This window comes from Zea mays, chromosome 1 (genome assembly GCF_902167145.1).
Source record: "Zea mays cultivar B73 chromosome 1, Zm-B73-REFERENCE-NAM-5.0, whole genome shotgun sequence".
Classification (NCBI taxonomy): Eukaryota; Viridiplantae; Streptophyta; class Magnoliopsida; order Poales; family Poaceae; genus Zea; species Zea mays.
Genome location: NC_050096.1, coordinates 76,756,873 through 76,773,760, shown reverse-complemented (window position 1 = coordinate 76,773,760; position 16,888 = coordinate 76,756,873). Strand labels below are relative to the sequence as shown.

The following is a 16,888-nucleotide window of genomic DNA, read 5'->3' as shown; positions in this document are numbered from 1 at the left end:
GACCGTACCCCTTTATATTTATAGGGGAGGAGGTCTGGGTCTATTCCTAGAGGCCAACAACTCCCACGTGATTAGATGGATAACCACGCACAAAATAAGGATAAACACCCGAGTTAATCTAATTGCGGGGCACGCGGACTGTATAGGCCCCAAGGGTCGGATCATCCGCCACTTTTGGTGCTCAACAGGAACATATTCGGTGCACATGAGCTTTTTGCGCACATAGGTTGCACATAAAAAGTTCTAAAAATGTTTCATACATTTCTACCCTACTCTAATTATATACAAAAGTGCAAGTTCAAATTCATTATACTAAAATAGAGAATATTTTAGACGATTTTCTAATTTAAACTTATCAGAAATTTTATCTTCTTTATTACTCTTTATATAATATGAATTTGAATTTAAAATTTTTTATATAATTGGATGAGAATATGTATGAATTTTTTTATGAACTTTGTTAGTTGTTGTGCAATATACGTGCACAAGAGACTAATGTGCACTGACATGTTTTCGCAAGTAATAAACGATGTGTAAGTTACGCGGGAACGGAGCTATAACAGGGATATATAAATATGTAGATAAATCTGAACATTACACGGGCAGTCCCCTCTCTACTCTAACCACTCTCTCTCTCGTATCATCTCTGGAAGCAGAAGAAATCATCCGCCCTACTAGTCTACTGCTACGGTACTACTCTACTACACAGAAGAAAACCCCTTTTTTCCACAAAATAGCGAAAGAAAAAGTAAAAGCAGGAAAAGGGCATCAAATCCTGTGATGGTGGCATCCGGGGATCTTATCTAGGCGAGCAGGGCCGCCGCACCCAGCAGCACCGCGACGGCCGACGACGCGATCACGCCCGCCGGTGTCCTCCTCGCTGCGGCCCTCTGCACGGGAAACACAAACAGTTTTTTTTTTCATTTCACAGCGTTAAGCAAGTCAGTAAACCGTTCTTTTTTCTCTCCCTGCCACAGCTGATAAACAGAAGAGCAGGGTAATTTATGTTCGCCACACCACATCAATGTAATTGAGGTCGAGGAACGGTAGTACTGTAAAATGTGGCGAGCAAGCGTACCGCGGTGTCGGCAGCGGCGGCGTCGCCGCTGGGCCCGGGAGCCTCGGCTGCGGACGTGGGCGCGTCGGCGGTTCTGGGCTTCTTGGCGACGGGGGCGTCGGCGGCCGGGGCAGGGGCGGACGCGCCCTTCTTCTTCTTCTTGTCCTTGGAGGAGGGGGACGACGGCTTCTTCTTCTTGGCCGGCGCGGGGGCGGGGGCGGGGGCCTCGACGGGCTTGGTCTCGGGGGCCGGCGCCGCGGCGGGCACGGGCGCCTCGGCGGCGGGAGGCGTCGCCGCGGGGGGAGTGGCGACGGGAGCAGGGGTAGCCGGGGCCGGGGCTGCGGCCTTGGTGGCGGGCGCGGGCGCGGGGGCCTTGGGCTTTGGCGTGGCCGGCGCCGCCGCGGGTGCCGGGGTGGTTGGCGCGGCGGCCGGCGCCAATGGGCTGGCCTTGGAGGAGGACTTGGGCGCGGGCGCGGCGGCCGGCGTGGCCTTGGAGGAGGACTTGGGCGGCGCCTTAGCCGGCGCGGCCGCGGGGGACTGCGCGAGGGAGCTGGTGGCGGAGAGCAGGACGAGGAACGCGGCGCAGAGGACGACGGTTGCCCGCGCCGCCATTGCGAACGTCGCGCGCGTGCTGCTGCCGCTGTCTGGTGCTACGCGAGTGGCAACCGCAGGCAGGAGTGTGTGTGCGTGGGAGCGAATCGAAGTGGCACGGCGAGGCGTGGCGGGCGGGTTAAATAGGCGGACACTCGAAGGAGAAGGAGCGCTACGCTAGCGCGACGGGCCCGGCCGGCGGACGGACGTCGCAGGGTCGCAGGGTCGCAGCGTGCCGTTGGGGCGGTAGGTGCGCGCGGAGCGGAGGCAGTCAGGTCAGGTCACGGCAAGGCCTCGGTACGGTGGTGTCGGGAGCCGTTGCTGCGTAGTGTCGGCGGGGTTTGCGCGAAGAAATAATGACGGCAAGGCCAGCAGGCTGTGTGCCACGCCGAGCGCCCGAGCCCGCTCCATGCGTCCGTCAGGCTCGCGGAGCCGTTGCCGCGTGTGCTTCCTTCCTTCCTTCCTTCGTCACGTCACCGTGCTGCCGATCAACGTCACTTGCCAGGAATGGATCGCAGCTGGTAATTGCCGCTTGGTGTGGTGGTTTCTGAGACGGGTACGGTGTCGCATCCAGGAGGCTGTTGCACAAGTGTACGCGTACTCGCCTGTCGGTGTGGTTCGCGTACGTAGGACCGTGGGAGTAGGCACTCATACTACTCTAAATTTCTACCCTAAAAAGAATATTCTATCCTGGTCAGCAAAATTCTTTACTCTATACCAGAATCCTCCGCACTCATGTTTACTTTATATTCCAACCCTATACCAACTACCACATATTATATTATTTTTTCTACTGTGCTTGCGTGCACTTCATAGCGATTGTGGACCTCTGCTGCTGCAGCTGCACTGCCTCTGTTTGGCGTAGGTGAGAGAGAGCGCTAGAAATGGCGTAACGCAGAGCATGCAGTATCGGGTAGAGTCCTGCGCTGCAGCATTTTTTTTACGCTAAGTCGGGTAGCGCGGGCATGCAGTCGCCCGCTGCGGACAGCCTGACACCCAAGGTATTTTTAGACTTGTGCCGTCTACACTAGACCGAGTAGCCACGACGACGACGATACGGCAATATGCCCAATATAACGCACAACACTCACGTCCACAAAGGACCTTTGTTACCAAGATTGTCGACGCATACAACCCCGCATAACGGCGTGTACGTCAACGACGTGGCTTGATTGAACGCATTGTCATCCTTTTGTGTCGTCGTCAACATTGGGCTAAGCTTTAGAGCATATTCGAAATATAGTATTAGTGTTTCATGCCTAAGGTCCGGACTTCTACACCTAATCTAATAATAAGTTATAGATGTCGTTTGGTTCACGAAATGTAACGTAAATGACAACGGTAATGATTCACACTGAATTACCAATGGTAACAAGTTTAAACATGGTTTAACGTTATCGTTCATATTACAAATATATGAACCAAATAACACCATAATTTTAGCTGAGATAAAGCGGCTAACCATTAATAGTTGTTTGAGAGGCTAACAATTAGTTGGTGTATCTTGGCCATCTTGTCGCCGCCCGTTCTAGATCGCTCAGATAATTTTAGTTACTAACTATAACTTTAGAGGTTTAGACTCTATTCATAACTTATAGAGCTAATTATTAGTCCACTAATAAGTTGTTAGCTAGGATGGAGCAGCTAACAACCAATATCGGTTTGAGAGGTTCAACTAAAAATTAGTTAGTCTATTAGTTGATTCGTTTTAAACCTCTCACCTAATTTTAGGTACTAACTATTAGTTTTAGAGGTTTGGAACACGACCTTAAAAAGAGCATAAGGCTGACTCCAACCATTATCCCTCCCAAATCCCTCTATTCGTACTTTCCATTCATATTTAAATATACCCCCTCAACTATTATCCTCTATTTCACTCTCTCTCTCTCTCTCCAACCATTTTCTCTGTTCGGCTCCCCTTTATCTTTTAACTAAGCTATTTGATTTGTATACATCAGTTTTTGAAGTTTAGAAAGATACTACTATATTTATAGTATTGTATTACATTTGTTGGATATCTAAACTTAAAATAAGTTAATTTTACAGTTAAATTGACTGAACAGAGAAGATTTAAACTCCCGCTTCCGGTCTAGTTTGAGTACTCTAGTATTGAAGTGTTTAGAGGGATTGGAGAATGTATAAATCTCCAATATATCAAAAACTCTCATAATACATCTTAATCCACTCCAATCCTTTTCATTAATAGATTACCCAAACTAGGCCTCCACGGTAGAAATTCACCCGGCCCCCTCCATTCTCCAGGGTGCATCGTTGGACTGCACCTGGGAGCACAGCTCCACCCTGGAGCCGACAGGGTGAGCGCGTCTTGACTGGACGCCGTTGGAAGGAAGCCTCCTCTGTCCCACCCCGCCTAAGGCTGGTAGAGGCAGCAGCAGCTCAAGCCAGCCGAACAGAATAGCAATTCAGCGCGCAGACTGCATCAGCATCACTGTTCAGGATCAGCACGATATATAACAACAAGTCAACAACTACTGCAGCGGCTGCCTTCTCTGTTGAACAATTCTACATCATGCATGCTTTCAAGAATTGTAGCACAGTTTAGCGTGTACCAGCGGCGGTTGCCATTCCTGCCGTCGGTGCTTGATGCTGACGATGGTTAGGCAGCATGCGTGCCACACTTCTCTGCCGCTTTGCTTAGACCCTATTTAGAAGCAACCTAGTTTTTATCTTTTATCTAGGAGCCTATTGATTTTTAAGAAACTGAGGATCTAATTTCTATAAGCTGAGTCACAAACTAGTATGTTTAGAATCATCTCAATTTTTATAAACCAGTTTCTTAAAAACTGGGTGCTTCCAAATAGGATCTTAATTAACTACTTGCTCAATGTCAATGCACCAATGAAGCTAGTAGCTACACGAGTCTTTAACTATAGGAGTAATCCGCGTTAGTTAGTTAGGCCGTATGAAAGCTAAGCTAGCTAATTTAGAGGACAAAAAGAAGAAGAAAGCTAAGCTAACTATATGAGATGCATCATTACCACGTGGACCGAAAGCGAAAACAAGTTAAAAAAAAGGGACAAAAAGAAGAAGAAAAAAAAAACAAGCAAGGCTCGCTAGAATTGTCGACAGGCGGTTGCACCGTTACTGTCAGCCTAGACGAACATGTAATAACGGAACGGTAGGTGATCAAGGAAAGAATGATCAATCAGCCTAGACAACGAGAAAATGCTCATCGATCTGATCTCGACAGACAAGCTACTGTCTTCGTCTGTTTTTGTTTACCGCGTAGCAAATTGCATGCTAGTAGTCTTAGAGTAGATGTCAATCAGCGAGTAGGAAATTTGCTCTCGCTGGAATCAGAGAAGAAGAACGTGTGTTGTGCCAATAACAAATGCTACGCCCAATAACTTGGAACCGCTGTTCCATTTGCATCTGAAAACGTCGGTCATGTCAAACGCCCTGCAATCAGAATCAGAGAAGATAAATTGACTGCAAAGCAGGGAAACTGAAGAACGTACTGCGGGGTTACAGAACCAGTTCCATCTCTTGGAATAAGCAACCACACTTTCTTTCTTTCTTTCTTTCTCTCTTTTGTGCTTACTCCCTCGGCATTTTTTTGTCTAGTTTTTCGTGCTAAACAAACTTTGTTAAGAACGCCCGTTGATTCAAGTGGATTCTGGAAGCTGTCTTAAAGAGTATGCGAGGAGCTCCGAAGAGCCACATTTTTTTTTCACGCAGCTTATACCGTCTAGAGAGGGTACAGGTTCTACAATCTGGGAAGCTGATCAAACCTTGCTTCTGGATGTTAAAAGACAACTCAAGCCCTTTGGTATAAAAACAAGAGCTAAGTTCGATTTGATTTATAGAAAATATTAGCAACATTTGTATCTACACATAAATGTATTGTAAAAATATATGTAATGATCCAACACTTCTATTTGATTTTATCCTCGAATTCACGTCTAATATTAAAATCCTTGTGGTCATATTTTCAAGTGCTCCATTGAGAAGAAAATAGTCAATACATGTCAAAGGTTTAACTTGAAGTTCTTTAAAGAAAAGCTCCAACTAACCTTTCAATTATATGGTCGCACTAATTGCCTATTCTAAGCTCTGAAAGAAAATAGGCTGTAGTAGGCTTCAATTCTACATTTGCATAGGACTAGAGGACTATGATATGCTCCTCTCAAATAAACGGCCCTGGACGGCCGCACACTGTCCCTGGACGGCCGCGCTTCCCCATGGTTTGCGCAGGAAGGAAAACCATAGCCTATTCTTAGATTTAGAAAAATGCTAGTTAGATGCATATACATTGCTACGACTTCTATATATTATATAAATATTGTTTCTAATAAAAAACAAAAATATGTGTGTTTGATTGGTTAGATGGGTGTGAATGTAGATTCAATAACCAAGGTTTGAACCTCCACTAATGCATAATTTTACTTTATTTTTTGCATAAAGTGCGAAGGATGAGAAACTGATGCTTTATTTAGTAGAGAAGATGTAATACCCAAATATGTAAACAATGGAAATAGAGTCGATCTCAATGTTTGGTGACTATTACTCATCATCACATGTGACTGATCATGTTTAAAAATGAGAAAAACCTTTACTAAAACACGAATAAACCATTGCATCATATTGGATTTTTGTTTGTGCATTTAAAACAATAATAATATGAATAAAAATAAGATAATAATGGGAATTTGGGATTTAGCCTAAATTTAAATTCTAAAAATTGGGAAAATAGAGAAGGAAAATATTATACAAAATAGAGAAAATAAGTATATGAATAAATACATTTTGGTCCTACTTATATTTTAATTTAGGCTTTTAACTCAGGTATGAATCTCACAAACAAGTTTGAATTCAAAAATGGAGATAAGAATAAAGAAAAAAAAAAGAACACCTAACTCGGATGGGCCGGGGAAGCTAATTTTTGCCCTGTTGGCGCGCCTACATGGGCCGGCCTCGGCACTGTGCCATCCTCCACGCGCGCGAGCTCATTTGGCTGCCGCGTGGGGCCCATCTGTCAGTTCCTCTCTCCCTCTGTTTTCCTGGATCTCTTGCGCGTGGGACCAGTAGGGCAGAACCATCCCCTCCCGACGCCGTTCCTTCCCCAGCTGAACGCGGTCTTGGCGGGCGAAGATCCCTCGCCGTGAATCTCGCCCCGGGTCGTTGGTGCCTCAACAAATCTCCACCGAATCCCCAAGGACTCCGCGCCGAACTGCTACCGGTCTCCTTGGCATGGACTCGCCCCTTCCTCCCCTTTTCTAGCGGCGGATGATTACAATGGAACCGCGCGCTTCCCCCGGCCGACTCCCTCTTCCCATAAGATCCATGGATTGCGGCGCCCCCTTCCTGAGCTGATCCTCCCCGGTTAGCAAGCCGCGTAGCGCACCACCCTTACGTAGGAGCCATGGCCGCCGGGGAACGGGAGAGATAGGAGGTAGAGAGAGGGGACTAGAGAACCGGCCGCTGTCGCCGTCCTTAGCTTACACCGCCATGTGGTCCGTGGCATGGTCGAGGAGGGCTGCCAGGGCATGTGCAAGCTTTTCTGGCGTCGATGGATGGAGAACATCACCGTTGTGGACCCAATTTCTCACCGGCGACCTCTGCTCGTTGCGGGACCGCCATGCGCCGTGGCCGAAGCTTGCGGCTCCGTGATTCTCGGTGAGTGTTCCCTCATTAGGTTCGCTTAGGTTCCGACATTGCGTGGGGTCTCTGGTTTGGGCGCGCGGGGTACCAGGTCGTCGGGCCGGGTGTCTCCGGCGGGGTCACCGCCGTGCGCAGTCAGCGCCGTCGCGGTTCACCTGGGGGTAGACGATAGAAACTAAGTCGTCGATGGCGTAACGGATGGTTAGGATTAGACGACCGGGTATCTTCTCACGCGGTTAGATAAGTGCCGTTACTCACAAATCCAACGGGTCGGATTGGAGGTTGTCGTGGGCGGATTCTGGCCCTTGATCGGTAATCCAAGGGTTCGCGTAGAATTATAGGTTCTGATGTCTACGGATCTAATCCATACCGCCCATCATAGATCGAACGGTCTCGATCGGTCCATACCGCTTCGACATATGAATTTTGCGTATGAGCCCCTCTAGCTTTAGGTGAATAACCCGCGGTCCCGAAGCTGTGTGCCTGAGTCTTGTGATTCTTGCGCCGAAGCCCCTGCCTTTCCCGGTATTTGGCACGCAGTGCAGAGAATTAGGAAAATCAGAGGAATTGATTTGGAAATGGGTTTTTAATATAAAAATAATTGCTAGAATCTTGTTAAATCCATAGAAAATTCATACTAAGTCCAAATGAGCCCATTCCAATTTCTATAATTCCATAATATTATTGTTTATAACATAGTACTTCTGTTTTGACATAAAAGTCACATTAAATTTTATATCCTATTTAATCTTGTACAAAACACATAAAATCTTCGAAAATTCATAACTCCTTCGTTTTAACTCCGATTTGATCCGTTCAAGTTGCGTTAGCCTCGTAGCAACGCGTAGATCATTATTATTCAACTTGTTCTTATGTTTGGTGTGATGTTAATTTTATCTATACCATGTTTGTTTGTATTGCTACGAGTAGCGCGAGGACTCGTGTCATTTGAAAAGCAAGTTGGTACCTGGAATCTCAAGTGCCAGGCAAGTTGTGCCCTTGATCACTTACTTTTCCCAGCCATGTTCTTATTAATTTTAATGATCTGCATAGGTTAATTTTGATGGGATCCTTTAGGTTACCCCAGTTTTGGTTATCTTTATACCTTGTTCACCCCTGAAATATTTTTGGGTAGTACCTGCTATTGCTTTATGTGGATTTGGGTATGAAGATACACTATTCATGATTATTCTGTTATTATCTTGTCATTATTACTGTTCATGTTAAGATCATTAAATTAATGGGAACATGGTGCGACCACCCGGGAAAACAGTGCTACCACAAGGGTTTAATGGGACGCCCTTGGCTGATTAACTAGGAAAGCTAGTGGAGGTCTTCCTTACCCGAAAGAGGCAAGGGCAGTAGGGGAGTGGTCAGTGTAGGGAGGTCCTTGGGTTGATTTTGCTGCGATGGCGGTCAGGCAAGAACCCTGCACTGGAGCTTCCTATAAACTGTAGCGGGATTTCTGAAGCTAGTGGAACTTTGTAAAGGCCTCGTAGTGTTACCCTGCCTCGCCTCCTCGGTAGAGGTGTATGGGATTGGCCATCTCTTGGCAGATGGGTAACATGACTTGTGGGTAAAGATGCGCAACCTCTGCAGAGTGTAAAACTAGTATACTAGCCGTGCTCTCGGTCATGAGCGGCTCGGACCCTCACATGATTAATTATGGAACCTAAATTTAATTTGACATTTGCATCGCATTTGGGATTATTTTTACTATTACTTTATTTATTATTATTAAGGTTTGGTATTTACTTACACTTAGTAATTGCTAATAAAATTTTGACCAACTTATAAAAGCAATGCTTAGCCTCAGCCTTTATTTCATTGATCAGCCTTACACTTCATGAACTCTCACCTTTGGTGAGTTCATGCCACATTATTCCCCACGACTTGTTGAGCTATGAACGTATGTGAGCTCACTCTTGCTGTCTCACACCCCCACAGGAAAAGAGCAGGTGGTTCAGGAGGAGCCACAAAGCGAGGAGTTTGATCTGATCTAGGTGGCGTTTCTCAGTTGACTTTGGCGCCGACGATCCTTAGTTCGTTTTACATTTATTCTTTTACTTTGTAATAAGTCTTCCGCTATGTAATAAATACTCTGATGTTTTATGACATTTATCTCTATACACTCTGTTATTATATATGTTGTCTTCTTGGCGCATGTATGAGATGCACCCGGTTTTGTTCCTTAAAACCGGGTGTTACAGAAGTGGTATCAGAGGAATGTTGACTGTAGGACGAAACCTAGATAGAAATGGACAACCCTCACCTATTTATCTCATTCTGATTCATTCTATACTCACCTTACTCTGATTCTTTCTACACTTATCTTGATCCTGTCTCACCTTCTATTGTTCTACTCTGACCATTCTTACCTTTTCTACTCTGAGACAAGATGGATTTCATACCTTGGAATCCCTACCATTATGACCTTCTTAAGGGATAGGAGACCTAAAAAAATTTTAAAATTATTTTCTCTATTAAAAATGTTGGTTGATTGTTCTAATGATCAATGTCTGATTTGCTTCTTTGATTGATTGAAATAGTATAGACGGGCATCTTAGCATGTACCACCATAAGGTAATGAATTAGCTTTAGTAGGCAACACACTTAGCTAATGAATCCCCCAAAGTAACATGATTCGTAACTACCCGTCTTGTCTACAATTCTTCCTTTCTTACCCTGTGTTTCTAACCCAGATGGGCGACCCCTATAGTGTTAGAAGAGAGCACTATAGCCGTGATCCTTGGTATGTCATGGTTAAGAAAGGCAAAGACAGTATATACACCGTGCTAAGGGAACCATAGAACTCACCAGTTCCAAAGGACAAAGATTTGAAGTTGGAATTACAGTAACTACCGCCACTAGACCAATGGCATTCTTAGTAGATGAGAAGTTTGTGGGTGACAACATCCGTGTGGTTAGAGATTTTCCGGATGTCTTTCCAGAGGAGTTACCAGGGATGCCACCTGATAGAGAAGTTGAGTTTGTTATTGATCTCTTACCTGGAACCGCCCCTATTTCTAAACGGCCATATAGGATGTCCGTAGAGGAGTTGAAGGAACTTAAGAAGCAGTTAACAGGGTTATAAGAGGCTGAGTACATTCGTTCGAATTCTTCACCTTGTGGAGCACCGGTGTTATTTGTGCAGAAGAAGGATGGATCGCAACGGATGTGTGTGGACTATAGATCACTCAATGATGTCACGGTGAAGAACAAGTATCCATTACCCTGTATTGAGGATTTGTTTGATCAGATGAGAGGAGCCAGGGTATTCTCGAAGATTGATCTCCGATCGGGATACCATCAGATGAAGATTAGACCCTCGGATATTCCTAAGACGGCTTTCTCAACCCTATATGGATTATATGAGTTTACTGTTATGTCATTTGGACTAACCAATACACTAGTCTATTTTATGGATCTGAAGAATAAGGTGTTCATGATCTGGACAGATTCGTCGTGGTTTCATCAACGATATTTTTATTTGAAGAGTGATAGTGATCATGAGAAACACCTGAGATTGGTGCTACAGAAGCTACGAAATAATCAACTCTACGCCAAGTACAGCAAATGCGAGTTTTGGATAGGCGGGGTGCCCTTTCTTGGACATATCATTTCTAATGGAGGAATATTAGTGGTTCCTGCTAAAGTCAAGGAGATAGTGGCGGGGAGCATACCCACTACAATCATGGAGATTCGGAGTTTCTTGGGACTTACAGGATACTATCAGAGATTTATTGAAGGATTTTCTAAGATTCTTAAGCCTATGACCTCGCTTCTGGAGAAGGGAAGAGAATTTAAGTGTGATGAGAAGTGCCAAGATAGCTTTGATCAATTAAAGAAGAGGTTGATGTCGCCACCAGTATTGATTATGCCAGATCTGCAGAAGGGATTTGACATTTACTGTGATGCATGTGGCCAGGGACTTGGATGTGTGCTTATGCAAGAAGGACATGTGATCGCCTATGCATCTCGTCAGTTGCGGAAACATGAATTGAACTACCCTACTCATGACTTGGAGCTGGCTGCCGTTGTGCATGCACTTAAGATTTAGAGACACTACATTATGGGAATTAAGTGCCAAGTATACACGGATCATAAGAGATTGAAGTACATATTCACTCAGAAGGATCTCAACCTTAGGCAACGCCGTTGGTTAGAGCTCATTAAGGATTATGATTTGGACATTCACTATCACCCAGGCAAGGCGAATTTGGTTGCAGATGCCTTGAGTCGGAAGGAGCATGTTCACTCCGCTTTCGTTGTCCAGTTACCTGATGAATTAGCAAAAGATTTTGAGAGACTCAACCTGGGAATTGTTACACATATGGAAGGAGTTACCATTGAATTGGAACCTACTTTGGAGCAAGAAATTCGCAAAGGTCAAATTGGTGATGCTAAAATACAAGAGACTAAGGATCTGATTTTTGAAGGTCGAGTTCCGGAATTCACGGAGGATGAGCAAGGTACTATATGGTTCAAAGATCGGATATGTGTTCCAGAGATTATTAGCCTCTGTGAGACTGTATTGAAAGAAGCCCATGATTCTGAATATTCTATCCACCCTGGTAGCACTAAGATGTATCAAGATTTGAAGCAAAAGTATTGGTGGTATGGATTGAAGGGAGATGTGGCTGCACATGTGGCTATGTGCAATGTGTGTCAAGGAGTTAAGGCTGAACACTAGGGGCCAGCTGGATTATTGCACCCGCTTAAGATACCCAACTGGCAGTGGAAAGAGATTGGTAAGTACTTCATTACCAGATTGTCTCGCACCTCGAAAGGATATGATTCTATATGGGTTATTATGGATAGACTGACCAAAGTGGCTCATTTCATCCCGGTTAAGACTACTTATCAGGGATCACAATTGGCTAAGTTATATATGTCTCAGATGTGTCTCTACATGGTGTACCGAAGAAGATCGTCTCGGATAGAGGATCATAGTTCACCTCCGAACTTTGGAAAAGTTTTCATGAGAATTTGGATACGAATTTGAAGTTTAGTTTGGCCTACCATCCTCAGACTGATGGACAGACTGAAAGGACTAATCAAGTATTGGAAGACATATTGAGAGATTGTGCCCTTCAGCATGGTAGTAGTTGGGACAAGAGTCTACCTTATGCTGAGTTCTCATATAATAATAGTTACTAGGCCAGTCTGAATATGTCACCGTGCGAGACTCTGTATGACAGGAAATGCAGGACTCCTTTATTTTGGACCAGACTAGAGGAAGACAATTCTTTGGACCTGAACTTATTCAAGAGGCAGAAGAACAAGTCCGTATAATTCGGGAGAATTTGAGGGTAGCTCAGACCAGGTAAAGGAGCTACGCAGATAATAGAAGAAGACCACTGGAATTTGAGGAAAGAAATCATGTGTACCTCAAGATGTCACCACTTCGTGGAATGAGGAGATTCAATGTTAAGGGCAAATTGTCCCCTCGCTTTATTGGACCATTCAGAGTTTTTAGGCAAGTTGGAGAGATGGCCTATCAACTAGAGCTACCGGATAATCTATCTGATGTACATAACGTATTCCATGTGTCTCAACTTAAGAAGTGTCATCGTATCCCTGAGGAACAGTTACCAATGGAAGAGCTCAGTGTTTAGGGTGATTTTATTTACACGGAGTATCCTATCAAGATTCTTGACAAAGATTCTTGACACTTTGACTCGAGTTACAAGGAATAAAGTGATAAAGATGTGCAAAGTTCAATGGAGTCACCATGGAGAAGATGAAGCAACATGGGAAAGAGGAGAAGAGTTTCGCATAGATTTTCCCCACCTTTTCTCTCGTTCTTCCTAAATCTCGAGGACGAGATCATTTTTAAGGGGGGTAGGATTTGTAATACCCAAATATGTAAACAATGGAAATAGAGTCGATCTCAATGTTTGGTGACTATTACTCATCATCACATGTGACTGATCATGTTTAAAAATGAGAAAAACCTTTACTAAAACACGAATAAACCATTGCATCATATTGGATTTTTGTTTGTGCATTTAAAACAATAATAATATGAATAAAAATAAGATAATAATGGGAATTTGGGATTTAGCCTAAATTTAAATTCTAAAAATTGGGAAAATAGAGAAGGAAAATATTATACAAAATAGAGAAAATAAGTATATGAATAAATACATTTTGGTCCTACTTATATTTTAATTTAGGCTTTTAACTCAGGTATGAATCTCATAAACAAGTTTGAATTCAAAAATGGAGATAAGAATAAAGAAAAAAAAGAACACCTAACTCGGATGGGCCGGGGAAGCTAATTTTGGCCCTGTTGGCGCGCCTACATGGGCCGGCCTCGGCACTGTGCCATCCTCCACGCGCGCGAGCTCATTTGGCTGCCGCGTGGGGCCCATCTGTCAGTTCCTCTCTCCCTCTGTTTTCCTGGATCTCTTGCGCGTGGGACCAGTAGGGCAGAACCATCCCCTCCCGACGCCGTTCCTTCCCCAGCTGAACACGGTCTTGGCGGGCGAAGATCCCTCGCCGTGAATCTCGCCCCGGGTCGTTGGTGCCTCAACAAATCTCCACCGAATCCCCGAGGACTCCGCGCCGAACTACTACCGGTCTCCTTGGCATGGACTCGCCCCTTCCTCCCCTTTTCTAGCGGCGGATGATTACAATGGAACCGCGCGCTTCCCCCGGCCGACTCCCTCTTCCCATAAGATCCATGGATTGCGGCGCCCCCTTCCTGAGCTGATCCTCCCCGGTTAGCAAGCCGCGTAGCGCACCACCCTTACGTAGGAGCCATGGCCGCCGGGGAACGCGAGAGATAGGAGGTAGAGAGAGGGGACTAGAGAACCGGCCGCTGTCGCCGTCCTTAGCTTACACCGCCATGTGGTCCGTGGCATGGTCGAGGAGGGCTGCCAGGGCATGTGCAAGCTTTTCTGGCGTCGATGGATGGAGAACATCACCGTTGTGGACCCAATTTCTCACCGGCGACCTCTGCTCGTTGCGGGACCGCCATGCGCCGTGGCCGAAGCTTGCGGCTCCGTGATTCTCGGTGAGTGTTCCCTCATTAGGTTCGCTTAGGTTCCGACATTGCGTGGGGTCTCTGGTTTGGGCGCGCGGGGTACCAGGTCGTCGGGCCGGGTGTCTCCGGCGGGGTCACCGCCGTGCGCAGTCAGCGCCGTCGTGGTTCACCTAGGGGTAGACGATAGAAACTAAGTCGTCGATGGCGTAACAGATGGTTAGGATTAGACGACCGGGTATCTTCTCACGCGGTTAGATAAGTGCCGTTACTCACAAATCCAACGGGTCGGATTGGAGGTTGTCGTGGGCGGATTCTGGCCCTTGATCGGTAATCCAAGGGTTCGCGTAGAATTATAGGTTCTGATGTCTACGGATCTAATCCATACCGCCCATCATAGATCGAACGGTCTCGATCGGTCCATACCGCTTCGACATATGAATTTTGCGTATGAGCCCCTCTAGCTTTAGGTGAATAACCCGCGGTCCCGAAGCTGTGTGCCTGAGTCTTGTGATTCTTGCGCCGAAGCCCCTGCCTTTCCCGGTATTTGGCACGCAGTGCAGAGAATTAGGAAAATCAGAGGAATTGATTTGGAAATGGGTTTTTAATATAAAAATAATTGCTAGAATCTTGTTAAATCCATAGAAAATTCATACTAAGTCCAAATGAGCCCATTCCATTTTCTATAATTCCATAATATTATTGTTTATAACATAGTACTTCTGTTTTGACATAAAAGTCACATTAAATTTTATATCCTATTTAATCTTGTACAAAACACATAAAATCTTCGGAAATTCATAACTCCTTCGTTTTAACTCCGATTTGATCCGTTCAAGTTGCGTTAGCCTCGTAGCAACGCGTAGATCATTATTATTCAACTTGTTCTTATGTTTGGTGTGATGTTAATTTTATCTATACCATGTTTGTTTGTATTGCTACGAGTAGCGCGAGGACTCGTGTCATCTGAAAAGCAAGTTGATACCTGGAATCTCAAGTGCCAGGCAAGTTGTGCCCTTGATCACTTACTTTTCCTAGCCATGTTCTTATTAATTTTAATGATCTACATAGGTTAATTTTGATGGGATCCTTTAGGTTACCCAAGTTTTGGTTATCTTTATACCTTGTTCACCCCTGAAATATTTTTGGGTAGTACCTGCTATTGCTTTATGTGGATTTGGGTATGAAGATACACTATTCATGATTATTCTGTTATTATCTTGTCATTATTACTGTTCATGTTAAGATCATTAAATTAATGGGAACATGGAGCGACCACCCGGGAAAACAGTGCTACCACAAGGGTTTAATGGGACGCCCTTGGCTGATTAACTAGGAAAGCTAGTGGAGGTCTTCCTTACCCGAAAGAGGCAAGGGCAGTAGGGGAGTGGTCAGTGTAGGGAGGTCCTTGGGTTGATTTTGCTGCGATGGCGGTCAGGCAAGAACCCTGCACTGGAGCTTCCTATAAACTGTAGCGGGATTTCTGAAGCTAGTGGAACTTTGTAAAGGCCTCGTAGTGTTACCCTGCCTCGCCTCCTCGGTAGAGGTGTATGGGATTGGCCATCTCTTGGCAGATGGGTAACATGACTTGTGGGTAAAGATGCGCAACCTCTGCAGAGTGTAAAACTAGTATACTAGCCGTGCTCTCGGTCATGAGCGGCTCGGACCCTCACATGATTAATTATGGAACCTAAATTTAATTTGACATTTGCATCGCATTTGGGATTATTTTTACTATTACTTTATTTATTATTATTAAGGTTTGGTATTTACTTACACTTAGTAATTGCTAATAAAATTTTGACCAACTTATAAAAGCAATGCTTAGCCTCAGCCTTTATTTCATTGATCAGCCTTACACTTCATGAACTCTCACCTTTGGTGAGTTCATGCCACATTATTCCCCACGACTTGTTGAGCTATGAACGTATGTGAGCTCACTCTTGCTGTCTCACACCCCCCACAGGAAAAGAGCAGGTGGTTCAGGAGGAGCCACAAGGCGAGGAGTTTGATCTGGTCTAGGTGGCGTTTCTCAGTTGACTTTGGCGCCGACGATCCTTAGTTCGTTTTACATTTATTCTTTTACTTTGTAATAAGTCTTCCGGTATGTAATAAATACTCTAATGTTTTATGACATTTATCTCTATACACTCTGTTATTATATATGTTGTCTTCTTGGCGCATGTATGAGATGCACCCGGTTTTGTTCCTTAAAACCGGGTGTTACAGAAGAAGTGGGTCTAAAGTGTCATTGAGACAAAGAAATAAGGCATTTCACTTATGAGTTGTCTCTTGGGTCAAAGTTGGCTGGTTGTTGGGCCTGTATCTACGGTGGAGCTCTCTCTAAGCTCTCAAGATTCTAGATAGAAGTTAGATCTGCTCGAAGTATATCTTGTTTTTTAGAATGTGTCCGTAGACTATCTGCAACCGTTTTCTCTAAATTTCACCTCATATATTCCACTTTTGCATCACATCATTAAGATTTCACCCCTACTTTTACCTCTCCCACATCGGTTCACTCTAAGGGCTTGTTTGGGAGCCAGGGGATGGGATTTTAGCCCCTCCAATTTCCTCTGGGATCCTGGCTCCCAACCAAGCCCTAAATTCCCCTGTATACTCCACCACAACCA

General features: G+C 45.0%; 1 protein-coding gene across 1 annotated transcript; it reads right to left on the bottom strand.

Annotated features, from left to right (window-relative positions):
• Positions 1–551: 551 nt before the first annotated feature.
• LOC100281826 (transcriptional regulatory protein algP) lies at positions 552–1,762 on the bottom strand. Its single transcript, NM_001154746.2, has 2 exons — positions 1,079–1,762; positions 552–890 (listed from the first exon to the last, which is right to left on the bottom strand). Exons 1-2 carry the CDS (start codon positions 1,667–1,669, stop codon positions 804–806), a joined length of 678 nt encoding a protein of 225 aa, NP_001148218.1. The 5' UTR covers positions 1,670–1,762; the 3' UTR covers positions 552–803.
• Between the last annotated feature and the right edge of the window lie 15,126 nt (positions 1,763–16,888).